At 47.9% G+C, this 14,810-nt stretch overlaps 1 protein-coding gene across 1 annotated transcript in view; it reads right to left on the bottom strand.

Moving 5' to 3' along the window:
* The window catches only part of LOC146866111 (protein prune homolog 2-like), a 1,273,164-nt gene that overhangs the window by 1,051,144 nt on the left and 207,210 nt on the right, over nt 1–14,810 (bottom strand). Inside the window, exon 2 of the mRNA XM_085633391.1 lies at nt 598–702. Within this exon, the coding sequence (XP_085489517.1) occupies nt 598–702 (105 nt within the window). The remainder of the gene's footprint in view (nt 1–597; nt 703–14,810) is intronic.

The raw sequence follows: 14,810 nt of genomic DNA, 5'->3' as shown, positions 1-14,810 counted from the left end.
ATCTCATATAAAGTGTATTCTTTCACACTGTTTGTGATTTTATATATTTAGTGATCTAATCCTCAATTTCCATGCAGCAGCTATTATGAGTTTTGTGGAATGTAGTGCGTCCATTAAAAAATCATCAGATGCTCGGTAGCCAAACTTGCAGTACTCTTGTCCCATTTAAGTAGGGGAGAAGTGCAGAGGTTGCGAAGGCGGAGCCTCAGACCCCTCCACTGTTGTAAACACTTGACCTGATGGTTCTAGGTCATATTCACGGCCACCCTTCCTTCTATTTAGGGTGTGGCATCATTGGATTTCCTTGGCTGAGAAGGTATGGTAGTTCCAGGCAAGTAATCAATCAATGCCCCACCCCATGTGCACACAGAAACCTCCCTATGCAAGAATGTCATTGTTCTTTTTATTTTATTTGTATTTTCCTAAACTAATTTCGTGCTTTAAAAGTTTGAGTTATAAAAACAAAAACATTTGCAGAGTGTGGAAAAAAAAAGGCACCTACTTGGTTAACTGTTCTTCATACAATTGATCGAATTTTACATTAGTATTTAGGGCAAAGTTTCATTGTCATCTAAATCAGCATCTATTAGGCCTTACCTTATCTAGATAATAGGCATAAGATAAAGCCGAAATGAGAGAATCAAAGTCACAGGTCTGGTTTCCAATAACAGCATGGACCTTCTCCAGGTGCTTTCTCTGGTTCTGAAATACATGAAAATGGAAAATAATTGCATTTAAATTCCAGAGCGAGAAAAGAGCAACATGTATGAAAATGTTTAGTGCAATTTTGATTTAAAGAGTTGCAAAGCTGCTACACTTAATAATAGTCATAATGCCTTTTTTATATAGTGCTTCATTCATCAGTTTTTACAGTCTCTAAGTTGCATATATGATAAAAGAACAAAGAGAGCCATCACATATCTCACATAAGAAAATCACTGCTATAAAGCACCACCCAATGCATGGACTCACAAACTGAAACAGCCATATCTCCGGAGATGACAAGGGATGTTCATGATTTCCTGTGCCTAAAAAAAGAGAGAACCCATTGTCCAAACTAAAAAAGTCGCCAAATATAAGGCCCCAAACCAACAATCTACCATGTAGTTTTAGAATTAGGAGATAATCCAATTACAACATATATCAGCACAACTGTAATATATGCATATGGATTAGGATATTGACAATTAACAGAAAATGTGTTTGGCTTGGAAAAGCCCACACATTTCCACAGGGGAATTCCTTATGGGCTCCCATTCTCCCCAACTGAAGCCTCAGCTTCCAGAGGGCCTTCTATCACCTTGATACTAGGGTATCTGGAGGGGAACAGGAACACCTAGAGTCAAAGTATTAAATAAATGTGATTCAATTGAAAAGCATACTTTGAATTCAGTTTCCCACCTGAATGCAGCATGGGTGGAGCACATGCACAGTGCGCAGGCGTGTTGGTCCTGCAAGATATTGCTGATGTACTTGTAGAATATTCAATATCTTAATATGTTTATTTTAAATGGCCAAAGACCCTTAGGATGTGTAGCAATAATCTGTCAACAAAGACAGCAATAAGTGCACATGTTTTGGGTAAGAATCCTTATTGTACCCAGTATGGGTTGTTCTGAAGGAGTAATGTATGTTAATGTTTGAGAGTAAAAATGGCAAATTCTCAAAGGAAGTGTGTCCTTTGAATATTCAGCACAGGCAGGTTAGCCTGTGAGGCAGACACTGCTGGAAATTTAAGCTAATCTTCCTCTCTGACAAATGTTCTGCTGTAGAGAAGTGACACGCAAAAGACGATATGGCAAATGTTATCTTGTACCTCACATTCAGAACACAACTTTACAGGCTCTGTTCAGTCCGCAGTCTTATCTTACCAGGGGTTTGAAAGAAATAAGAGCTCTGAGAATTCAGTGAGACACCTGAAAAAGCTCAGTTGTGTGAGTAAAAAGGAAGTCCGCAAAATACAGAGAGTTCTGTCAAGGGAGGCTCAGAATATATCCACTGTGCACAGGTGTTTAAACAAAATATTGGGAAAAAATATTCTGTGGACAAAATATCGTGTCAAGATTATAGAGGACAGAAATATTGTGAAGGTAAGTTTCTATGGGTAAGCAAACTTTATAACTCCACATCTATGTACCTTTAAAATATATATATCTTTAAGGTACAGAAATGTGAAGTTAAGAATAGTAAATCTATAATTACGTATTTGCACTTACCTTATTAATATTTTGGTACTCAATATTTTGACACAATATTTTATCCACACAATATGTTTGTCAACGATATTCTGTCAGTGAACCATGCACACCAAAGCTTAAGCTTAACAAACAGACTTCACCTCCAATCAATCTCTCAGAAAGTATCAGCTCTGGAGCTAAGAGGTGTCCGGTTCAGAAAGGTTGTTTAGACACTCCAGGTCTCGCCAATACTTCAACAACTCAGACAGATGAGGAAATTGGGACCTAAGTATCTGGGGGATGTGTTCTAAGCTTAAGTTACCCACAGGCATTACCTGGTACCATTGGCTGGGCAAATCTGCAGAGTACTAACTACACAACCTATCTTGTGTTATTAATGCATTAGTGAACAAGTAAGGAACAAGTTTCATTTTCGATCATTGTCTTTCCCAATTAGAGAATCTGTACAAAACATCTAACTTTAAGTGGTCTCTCTATAAGGACACGAGTAAAAAACATTAGTGTTGTGTATATAACGATCATAAATGAGGAAATCACAAACTGGTTACTCCATTCCTTGAGATGATCAGGCAATAATTCAAGTAATTTGAATAAAAACAACTATCAATAAACGCATTAAGTTTTGCCTATTTGATAAATAATATGCTTTTTTTTGTTATAAGTTGAATCTTCCTGAGTAGCTGTACACTATAAGTAACAGAACGTCTGTTAAAGTGTTATGACTTGCTTATGTACAAAAAGGCAATATATTGTGCTATTACTAGTGGTATTATAAAGTGGGGAGATTAGGTCAATTGTGGAGGACAAAGATACAAATAAAACATGTACCTGATAAGTAGGCTTGAAAGTTGTGCAGCTATGGGAATAATAGGTAAAGAAAGGGTCACTGCACCTGCTGCACCATTGAAATCATGCCCCTAGTGCCTACTAGATAGCTGTACTTTGCCTGTTTTAAAAATGTGCAGTTGATGTTCTTTATGTTATATAACAACAAAAATACAGGAGGCTGTTTAAATTACTCTGGAGAACTCAAACTCTTTTTAGCAATTATTAAGCTAAAATACCACGTGTTAAAAGTATGCAAATAAGTATGAATGCATTTTATATCCACAGATAGATGAAGGGCAACATTCTCAATATTAGGAAATAAGTCTTGCTTCAGTTTACAGGGTATCATTCATTTACCATGTTGCTTATTCAGATGGTCAATGGGAAACACAGAAAAGGATATAACATGTTTTTGGTGCTAGAACAATACAATCTGCACAGTGAAGGGCAGTTAAAAAAAAGTTAGTCTAAAGCCTAACTGCTTACAAAGCTAAATGGTCAGTGTTAGTGTTGGAAAACCACTCCCACACTAGAAGGGGTGGTGGTGGTCTTCCGGACACACTGTGGTAGCTTGGCTCGAGTGGTCAGGAATTAGGCTCCGTGCTAAGCATACAACATACCCAAACAATAACCATGCGTGCATCCGTTCCAAAAACGACTCTACACCGTAAAAATTATGAAAATATCTGTTTATCTTCTTTTTCTCTTAGTTGCTGATTGGAGAAAATAAATAACAATCACAATATACAACCTTTTTAGAAAGTGCAGGACAAATAAATACTGGCTTAATGATTCAATAAATAGGGGTGATCATAAATACTGAAGGCATAAATAAAAGTGCAATACAGACAGGCAATTAAATATTCTGAGGCAATAAATACTGTAACCAATAAATATTGTGCATCAATAAATACTGTAGACCAATAAATACAGTGCAACAATAAATAGGTTAAATACAATAAATACAATGCCCCTAATAAATACTTAAAAGCTGACAGTGACACTCATGGAATCAGATCACTTTTGATTCCTAAGGGCTGATTTGGCCCAGGCACAGCTTGTGGGGATGTGGAAGGCTTGGGGGTGTCTACTCCCTGGCTTGGTCAAGGCTGAGGCCTAAACTGAGGTAGATAAAGGGGGAAATACCAGAGACCTGGCTCTCTCTCTCCACACAACTTCTCTAGATTAGTCCCAGTTCACCCCTGGCACAGTCAGGTTGTTTCCAGCACCTCCCTAGCCCCTTAGAGCAGTCTCTCAGGTCTCCACAGGGCCTTAGGCGCCCTCTACTCCACTTACTGCCCTTTTTCTGATGCTCCGACGCCGCTGGAGTCGGGTCGATGCCGTGAGGCGGTTCCAGCTCGATGTCGGCGGCCTCGGCACAATGTCAGTTCATTGACGACGCCGGTAGGCGGATCCGGTCTCGATGTCAGCGGCCTCGGTTCGATCTCGACCTCCGATTCGATGGCGTCGGGCAGTCTGACTCGATGTCGACTTCGGGCGGCTCCGGTCCGATGGCGACCTCGGATTCGATGACGTCGGCCGGCCTTGCCTCGCTGTCGACTTCCGGCGGCTCCGGAGTGCGATCCTCACTCCCGACCTCCGGTGCTCCTCACAGGTTTCCGGCGACTCCGGAGTGCGACCTCCACTCCCGACCTCCGGCACGATTCTCACAGGTTCCGGCGACTCCGGAGTGCGATCCTCACTCCCGACCTCCGTTACCCTTCACCTCGGTCTCCGACGACTCCGGAGGGCGGACTTCACTCCTCCGATGACGCCGCTCACTCGACCTCGGGTGACTTCCTCCTCGACCTCTGGTATTCCTCACGACCTCTGACGGCGCCCTCTCTCGACCTCTGGCGGCTCCGGGTACGACGTCTGCTTTTCCAGTCAGCGCCGCTTCTCCACCTCTGGCTCCAGGTCTTAGGCTACTCGACGTCGGACTTCAGGGAAACCAGCTTCCAGGTCAGGATCTTGCTGTTCTCTTGTTTCTAAGGCCTGTTCCTGCTGTCCAGGTCCTCAGGATGGTTTTTCTGACTTCTTCCCACACAGGGCTCTAGGCTGGGCTCCGTCAGTAGGGACTAGTATCAAGGGTGGGTTTATGGACCCCACTCCAGGCACAAGTTTCCACCCCTGCTGCTTCACTCCTTCCTCCTTCACGTTTTTGCTGCTCACTCTTCACCAGTCAGGTGCCAACTGCTAGCTCCAACTGCCTCTCTTAGCTTCCCAACATTCTAAACCGCCTCCAACTGTCACAGGGTTCTGGAATGTTCTGGAAGGTGCTAGTAGGTTCCAGTGGATGCTGGTGATGTCACAGGTGGCCACCATTTTGTGCTTCAGGCCCTCAGACAGAAGTTTCAGGGGTAGGTAAAATGGCTCCCTGAATCTGCAGCAACACTAAAAAGTCTGGTGGTTCCCAAAAAGGAAAAATTCAAACAGGGTTTGAGGCAAAAGTGGGACAAAATAAATAATGATGAGGAGGGACCACCCAAAGGGCTGACAGGTCTAACACGCGTCCCCCCCAGCTGAAAGTGGGGAGAGCTACCCAACCCCTTGGGAGTTCTCATCACTAAGGCGGAAATACCTTGAGAGACCGTCTGCATTGGCGTGGTCCACTCCAGGCCGATGTTCCACCTGAAAGTCCATCCCCTGTAGGGAAATAGACCACCTCAACAACTTGGGATTCTCCCCCTTCATTTGCATCAGCCAACGAAGGGGTCTGTGGTCGGTCTGAACTAGGAAGTGCGAGCCAAACAGGTATGGCCGCAACTTCTTCAGAGCCCATACCACTGCAAAGGCTTCACGCTCTATTGCACTCCACTTCTGTTCCCTGGGAAGTAGTCTCCGGGATAGGAAGACCACGGGTTGATCCAGACCCTCGTCGTTGAGTTGCGATAACACTGCCCCAATGCCATGTTCTGATGCATCTGTCTGGACAATGAACTCCTTGGAAAAGTCTGGGGCCCTTAAGACCGGGGCCTCGCACATGGCTTTCTTCAATTTCTCAAAGGCTTGCTGACAAGCCTCCGTCCAGACTACCCGTCGAGGTTGTTTCTTGGACGTGAGCTCCGTGAGGGGGGCTACGATGGTACCGTATCCCTTCACGAAGCGACGGTAGTATCCCGTGAGGCCCAAAAATGCTCGGACCTCAGTCTGTGTCTTGGGGGGTTTCCAGGCCATGATGGCCTCGATCTTCGCCTGGAGGGGTTGCACTGCTCCCCTACCCACCAAGTGTCCAAGGTACACTACCGACCCCTGCCCGATCTGGCACTTGCTGGCCTTGATCGTCAATCCAGCTTGTCTCAGGGCCTGGAGAACAGCTTGCAGGTGACGCAAGTGATCCTCCCAGCTGTTACTGAAGACGGCTATGTCATCCAGATAAGCAGCAGAGAAACTCTCCATTCCGGTGAGGATCTGGTTTACCAGGCGCTGAAACGTGGCAGGTGCGTTCTTGAGCCCAAAGGGCATCACACAGAACTGGTAGTGGCCATTGGGCGTGGAGAAGGCTGACCTTTCCCTTGCTCCATCAGTCAAAGAGATCTGCCAGTACCCTGAAGTAAGGTCAAAGGTACTTAGATATTGGGCAGCTCCCAGCCGGTCAATCAATTCATCCGCCCTAGGGATCGGATGAGCATCAGTTTTGGTCACTGAATTCAGTCCCCGATAGTCCACACAGAACCTCAGTTCTGGTTGGGCACCCGGTGGTGCAGCTTTTGGTACTAACACCACCGGACTGGACCAGGGGCTGCTAGAAGGTTCGATCACTCCTAGCTCCAGCATCTTAGTGACTTCACTATGAATGCTGGCCTTCACCTTGTCTGACATCCGGTAGATCTTGGACTTCACAGGTGGGCTGTCTCCTGTGTCCACGTCATGGACGCACAGGTGAGTCCTACCCGGGACAAGGGAGAACAACGAGGAGTACTGCCCCAGGACCTGGCGACAGTCCTCCTGCTGTTCAGGAGTTAGAGATGGGGAGAGAATCACTCCCTCCACCGACCCATCCTTCTCTTGAGACGCAAACAGATCAGGGAGAGGCTCGCTTTCCACGTCCTCTCCTCCGTCAGTCACCATCATCAAGATGACTTCGGGCCTCTCGTGGTGGGGTTTGAGGCGGTTGGCATGCAGCACCCGCAGGGGCTGACGAGGGGTCTTCAGGTCCACCAAGTAGGTAGCCTTACCCTTCTTCTCCAACACCTCAAAGGGTCCTGACCAGCGATCCTGGAGGGCACTAAGCTCTCCTGGTTCGATCACCCACACCTTCTGGCCAGGCTCCAACTCCACCGGGTGAGCATTGTGGTCATACCACGCCTTCATCACTGCTTGGCTGGCTTCCAAGTTGTCAGAAGCTTGCTTCCACAACTTAGCCATTTGGCTCCGGAAGGCCAGCATGTAGCTCACCACATCCTGGGGAAGCTTTCTGGGAGTTCTTTCCCATCCGTCTCTCACCAGGTTGAGAGGTCCACGTACAGGGTGCCCATACAGAAGCTCGAAGGGGCTGAAGCCCACTCCCTTCTGTGGCACTTCCCTGTAGGAAAAAAGTAAACAGGGTAGGAGGACGTCCCATTTCCTCCGCAGGCTTTCAGGCAGACTTCTGATCATGCCCTTCAAGGTTTTGTTAAACCTCTCTACCAGACCATTGGTCTGGGGGTGGTAAGGAGTGGTGAACCGGTATGTCACTCCACACTCCTTCCACATTGCCCGCATATACGCTGACATGAAGTTGGTCCCCCTGTCGGACACAACTTCCTTGGGAAAACCCACTCGGGTAAAGATTCCCATCAGGGCCCTTGCCACAACAGGTGCTGTTATGGTCCTCAGAGGTATTGCCTCTGGGTACCGTGTGGCATGATCCACCAAAACCAGGATAAACCTGTGACCAGCTGTAGTTGGCGGATCTAATGGACCCACAATGTCGATGCCCACCCTTTCAAAGGGGGTGCTAACGACAGGAAGTGGTTCCAGGGGAGCTTTCAGCTTCACCCCTGTTTTCCCACTGGCTTGGCAAGACACACATGTCCGGCAGTAGGTATCGGACGACACTTTCATCTGAGGCCAATAAAAGTGTGGGACAAGACGGGCGAAGGTCTTGTCTTGCCCCAAGTGTCCTGCCAATGGTATCTCGTGAGCCAACTCCAGAAGGAAGGCTCGATAACGTTGAGGAACTACCAAGGCTCGTGACGATCCGTGTAGGGGTGCCTTGGGTTCACTGTAGAGGAGGCCATCCTCCCAGTAAACACTGTAGTTCCCTTCAACGTTCCCTGCTGCCTGGGCTTCGGCCTGTCGCCTCAGCCCCTCAAGGGTAGGGCACTCCCTCTGGCCCTGGCAGAATTCCTCCCTGGACGGTCCTCCCTCCACGTGCCACTCGGCCGGGATGGGTAGGTCCTCCAGGTTGGTAACGTCCCCCACCGCAGACTCCTGGTCCACCACCTCCGGTGGCCTATCCGTCCTACGGGGTGGGGACGCCGAGGCAGGCTCCTCCTGTCCTCGGTTCTTCCCTTGACTGGCAGCTGGCTGGGCCTTTGTTCCAGGCTCCAGCCGAAATGAACTCCCTCTTCGGGTAGTCGCGGACCTTGTGCTAACACAGGCCCAGTCAGGTGTACCCAGCATCTCGGTGTGAGTCCGGTATTCCACCTCCTTCCAAGCGTTGTGCTCCATGTCATTCCCCAGCAGACAATCGACTGGCACGGCAGGGCTTACGGCAACTCGAAGTGAACCTGCAACCCCCCCCCATTCAAAGGGAACCTCGGCCACTGGATAGTGGCCTGTTCTGCCGTCAGCCATCGCGGCTGGGTGGAGTACATCGGGAATTACCTGCTCTGGAGACACCAGTTGGCTACGCACCATAGTCATACTGGCTCCTGTGTCTCTCAGAGCCTCCCCTCTTTGGCCGTTGATGGTGACCCATTGCCCATACTTTGCGGTATTTGCGGGCACCTGGATCTTAGGAACCATCTCCCGTTCTCCCAGGGACACTAAAGTGACACCCGCCCACTCCCTTCCCTTAGTTAAGGGCATCTCCTCCCCGAGCACTACACTAGCTACTCCGGGGGTCTTTCCTCCAGTGGGAGGGGGTGGTCGTTTCAAGCACTTCGGATCTCCTTTATAGTGTCCAACGCCACCGCACTCATAGCAATGGACAACCCTTGGCTGCTGACTCTGGCCAGGATTAGGGTTTCTGGGCGGGTTAGCCTTAGGGGTGAATCCTGTTCCCTTCCCTTGGAAGTTATTTTGGGGGCCTTTGGAGAACTCCTTTTTCTTTTCCCCTCCCTCTTTCTTCTGGGGGGCGCCCTGTCCGGCCTTTTGAGTATCCCCTCCAGTCCCCCTTGTGGACACCCGGGTACTAGCCCAAATGTCCGCCTCCTCAGCAAGCTTCCGGGGACTGGTCAGCTTGCTATCCACCAGGTGTTGCCGCAGTTCAGGGAAACATTTCTCGAGCAGGTGTTCCTTCAGTACCAGGTCAAACAACCCCTCGTAGTTCCTCACTTCACTGCCCTGAATCCAACCTTCCATTGCCTTCTTCGCATAGTCCAGGAAGTCCACCCAATTCTGCGTGCCCAGCTTGTGACTACCCCTGAACTTCTGTCTGTACTTTTCAGGTGTTAGTCCAAACTTTCTGATGAGCGCCAGTTTCATGGTGGGGTAGTGGGTCTGCTCATCCTCCTCGAGGGCCAATAAAGCATCCCTACCCGCTGGAGGCATGTACTTGTACAATCCCCCTCCCCAGTACTTCTCTGGAACCCCATGGGCCCTCAACGAGACCTCATAGGCCGCTAGCCACTTGGCGATATCGTCGCCCACTCCATAGCTAGCTACTATGTCCTTTGGCAGGTATGGTTTAGGTTCCCTGGTGATCTCTTGGGTTTGGCTGCCACCATTAGGAACAGGTTGTGCCCCGATTCTCAAGATCTGAAGATCTATTTCTTTCAGTCGCAATTCATGGGCCATCCTCTGCTCCTCCTTCTCCTTCTCCAGCCTTGCTAAGTCCCATGTGAGCTGTCTTTTCTCCCTCCGGTCTGTTAACTCCACCTCAGACAAGCCACCGCTAGAGGCACTGCTGCCCTTCCTAGAAATGGTTCTGGGCCCTGCTGACAGGTTCCCCACCTCAGGTTGGTACATCTCAGCCCCCTCGGGGTCAGGCTCTCCATCCCTGTCTTCCTCCTCAGCCTTGCTTTCTCGGCGTGCCTCCCCCCAAGCCCTTAAGCTGGTTTGGAGTGCCCCCTTCTTTGCTCCTGGGGGACAGTACACCCCCTCCCGCTGGCAAAACTCCCTGAGTTGGGCCACAGTGTACGTTTCTAGATTTTCTAGTACAAACTCCATCTTGCCCACTCAGGTTAGAGGACAGGTTTTTGTGCAGTAACTATGCAGGGGGGTACCTTTAATAATACCTCCTCCCACCACCAGAGTAAATTTGGAAAAAACAAAAACCCACAATTAGGAAGGCCGCTCTTGAGAAAACTCCCGGTGTAGGCCTATGGACTACCCACAGTTATTGTTGAGTATGCGTAGGCACAGCTCTATCCCACCACTGAACACCAATTTATGTTGGAAAACCACTCCCACACTAGAAGGGGTGGTGGTGGTCTTCCGGACACACTGTGGTAGCTTGGCTCGAGTGGTCAGGAATTAGGCTCCGTGCTAAGCATACAACATACCCAAACAATAACCATGCGTGCATCCGTTCCAAAAACGACTCTACACCGTAAAAATTATGAAAATATCTGTTTATCTTCTTTTTCTCTTAGTTGCTGATTGGAGAAAATAAATAACAATCACAATATACAACCTTTTTAGAAAGTGCAGGACAAATAAATACTGGCTTAATGATTCAATAAATAGGGGTGATCATAAATACTGAAGGCATAAATAAAAGTGCAATACAGACAGGCAATTAAATATTCTGAGGCAATAAATACTGTAACCAATAAATATTGTGCATCAATAAATACTGTAGACCAATAAATACAGTGGAACAATAAATAGGTTAAATACAATAAATACAATGCCCCTAATAAATACTTAAAAGCTGACAGTGACACTCATGGAATCAGATCACTTTTGATTCCTAAGGGCTGATTTGGCCCAGGCACAGCTTGTGGGGATGTTTAAGGCTTGGGGGTGTCTACTCCCTGGCTTGGTCAAGGCTGAGGCCTAAACTGAGGTAGATAAAGGGGGAAATACCAGAGACCTGGCTCTCTCTCTCCACACAACTTCTCTAGATTAGTCCCAGTTCACCCCTGGCACAGTCAGGTTGGTTCCAGCACCTCCCTAGCCCCTTAGAGCAGTCTCTCAGGTCTCCACAGGGCCTTAGGCGCCCTCTACTCCACTTACTGCCCTTTTTCTGATGCTCCGACGCCGCTGGAGTCGGGTCGATGCCGTGAGGCGGTTCCAGCTCGATGTCGGCGGCCTCGGCACAATGTCAGTTCATTGACGACGCCGGTAGGCGGATCCGGTCTCGATGTCAGCGGCCTCGGTTCGATCTCGACCTCCGATTCGATGGCGTCGGGCAGTCTGACTCGATGTCGACTTCGGGCGGCTCCGGTCCGATGGCGACCTCGGATTCGATGACGTCGGCCGGCCTTGCCTCGCTGTCGACTTCCGGCGGCTCCGGAGTGCGATCCTCACTCCCGACCTCCGGTGCTCCTCACAGGTTTCCGGCGACTCCGGAGTGCGACCTCCACTCCCGACCTCCGGCACGATTCTCACAGGTTCCGGCGACTCCGGAGTGCGATCCTCACTCCCGACCTCCGTTACCCTTCACCTCGGTCTCCGACGACTCCGGAGGGCGGACTTCACTCCTCCGATGACGCCGCTCACTCGACCTCGGGTGACTTCCTCCTCGACCTCTGGTATTCCTCACGACCTCTGACGGCGCCCTCTCTCAACCTCTGGCGGCTCCGGGTACGACGTCTGCTTTTCCAGTCAGCGCCGCTTCTCCACCTCTGGCTCCAGGTCTTAGGCTACTCGACGTCGGACTTCAGGGAAACCAGCTTCCAGGTCAGGATCTTGCTGTTCTCTTGTTTCTAAGGCCTGTTCCTGCTGTCCAGGTCCTCAGGATGGTTTTTCTGACTTCTTCCCACACAGGGCTCTAGGCTGGGCTCCGTCAGTAGGGACTAGTATCAAGGGTGGGTTTATGGACCCCACTCCAGGCACAAGTTTCCACCCCTGCTGCTTCACTCCTTCCTCCTTCACGTTTTTGCTGCTCACTCTTCACCAGTCAGGTGCCAACTGCCAGCTCCAACTGCCAACTCTCTCTCTTAGCTTCCCAACATTCTAAACCGCCTCCAACTGTCACAGGGTTCTGGAATGTTCTGGAAGGTGCTAGTAGGTTCCAGTGGATGCTGGTGATGTCACAGGTGGCCACCATTTTGTGCTTCAGGCCCTCAGACAGAAGTTTCAGGGGTAGGTAAAATGGCTCCCTGAATCTGCAGCAACACTAAAAAGTCTGGTGGTTCCCAAAAAGGAAAAATTCAAACAGGGTTTGAGGCAAAAGTGGGACAAAATAAATAATGATGAGGAGGGACCACCCAAAGGGCTGACAGGTCTAACAGTTAGTAAATTGGAGAACTCACACCAAAGATTTAAAAAACTGTTTTATTAAATTGAAAGTATTCCATACTAATAGATAACTTCCTAAATAGGAACAGCAGCACAAATCCCATACAGACATCAAACACGCTTGCTCACAAAGGCAAGCTCTGACGCAATGCAACAAAAATGCCCAGCAGTTGGAATTTTCAAATTCACTGCTCTTCCAACTATACAGACTCCCTTCCAAGATAGTAGACGGAACAGGCTGCAAGCACAAAACTCAAGGAATACCTTTAGAACAGTGTTTACAATCCAAGACTCTGCGGAAGTTGTCTGGTGCTATAATGTTATACAGAAACAGTCTCAACGAATAAAGGAGGTTATAACATCCCTTCAGAGCACCACGGAGAGTGCTCATGTAAAGCCAGTGCTTTACATGAGCACGCTCCGTGGTGCTCTGAAGGGATGTTATAACCTCCTTTATTCGCTGGGACAGTTTCTGTTTGCAGTACCACTTATTTTGGATTTACGCTACATAATGTGTCAACAACAAACACGACACAGAAAAAACTGCAATTGTAATAGCCGTACAAACCTTACAACCCTGCCTTCTTTTGTCTACTGTGCAATCTTCATCTTGTTAACTGTTTACATGTCTACTTTGTCTCCACTGTGCTTCTACTGCATAAGCTTAGCTAGCTATTATTTTCTTATGTGCCAGCTTAACCAGCTGGCTTCATTTGCACAGCACTCTGATACCCTACCCTGTCATGTCTGCGCTCTATAAAACTTTTCAAATAGAATAAAATAGCGGAACAATATCATAAAGAATGTGGAAATTAGTTAAAAGTTTCACCCACTAAAGCAAAGTTAAACAAGCACGTTTTAAATGTGTGCAGCCAGTGGAAGATAAGTATCGGTAAATAGTAAATGCTGTGCAGCCTTAATATAAGAAAAAAGTTGTACAACGTTTGAGCCCGGTGCCACTGCACCTGCTGCACCGTTCAAATTATGACCCTAGTGCATGCAAGACAATTGCACTTGTGACTGTCTGTTTACTTGTAAAATATACCAATAATCTTAGTTTAGCATCTGCTGCACCATTGTAATCCTGACACTAGTGCAGAAGACTTCAAAAGTTTTGATGGTGAGATTCCCTGTCAAAATCTTTTAGGGATAAGGCCCCCCTCCTGACAAAAACCTCTAGAACCTGAAACTCCTCATCATGGACAACCATCGACAACCATAAACGTTACCAATTCCCACAGCAAATAATTTTTACGGTGGGAAAATAATATTAAATAGTGTTTACCAAGCCAAAGGTTTTTGGGTGACTGTGGTTTGGTGTCAGAGGCATACCACACAGTCCAAACAAAAAGTCTCCAAAAAGAATTACCCAAAAATACTTTATTTCTTACAAATAAAACATATGTTTACAACACTTATTTGGACGATAACACCTTTCTGAACTAATGTGATGGGTGTGCCTAAAGTTCTCCACAGAGACAGTCAATCTGTGGTTGCACCTCATTAGTACCAGTGTAACACCCAAATATAGCAATGACCAACAAAAAGGTGACCAGTTCAGCTTTGCAATGGGGCCTTCTACTGCATGGCAACATGTGTTGCTGCTTTTCTGTAACTTTTGAACCGGCTGAGCTATAAACAAAATGTTTTTTTTTATTACTCAGCAGATTATGCTGCAGAGTATAGATTATGTGGGGAAAGTGGCAAATCTATAATTATGCAAAAATTGCAGTGGCCGCACAAGCACATAATCCCAGTGGCCCTGGGATTAATGGCTGGAATTCATGGACTGCAACTTTAGTGCATGGCATTTGAAGAGAACCATACTAAATTTCATGGGATGCTGACAGCTTGGCTTTTACAGCTGCATGGAACTGGTGGTTGCTGAACATCATTCATCATAATCAAAACATGCCATGTATAATCATTAATCATGAACTGTAAGGTCTAAGGGCACGGTTACGACTTTGCCCGTGCAGCGACGGGTCTGCCACACTGTAGCACTGCCAAAGCCATGGTATTTACTGAAAAGTCCATGGCATGCAGGAACTGGGGTGCATGCACACAGGGTTCCAAATGTGGTGCCCCCTTGTGTGCATCACCCTGCAGGTCCCCATTTGTTTCCTCCATGACACTGCCGGCAGAGAGGAAACTTGCAATATGCTTGGTGGGACCGCAGCGTACCCGCCAAGTATCTTACTGCTTCCAAACTGCCAAAACACCCTGGCG

Source organism: Triturus cristatus, chromosome 2_1 (assembly GCF_964204655.1).
Source record: "Triturus cristatus chromosome 2_1, aTriCri1.1, whole genome shotgun sequence".
NCBI lineage: Eukaryota > Metazoa > Chordata > Amphibia > Caudata > Salamandridae > Triturus > Triturus cristatus.
This window is presented reverse-complemented; position numbering and strand designations above follow the sequence as displayed.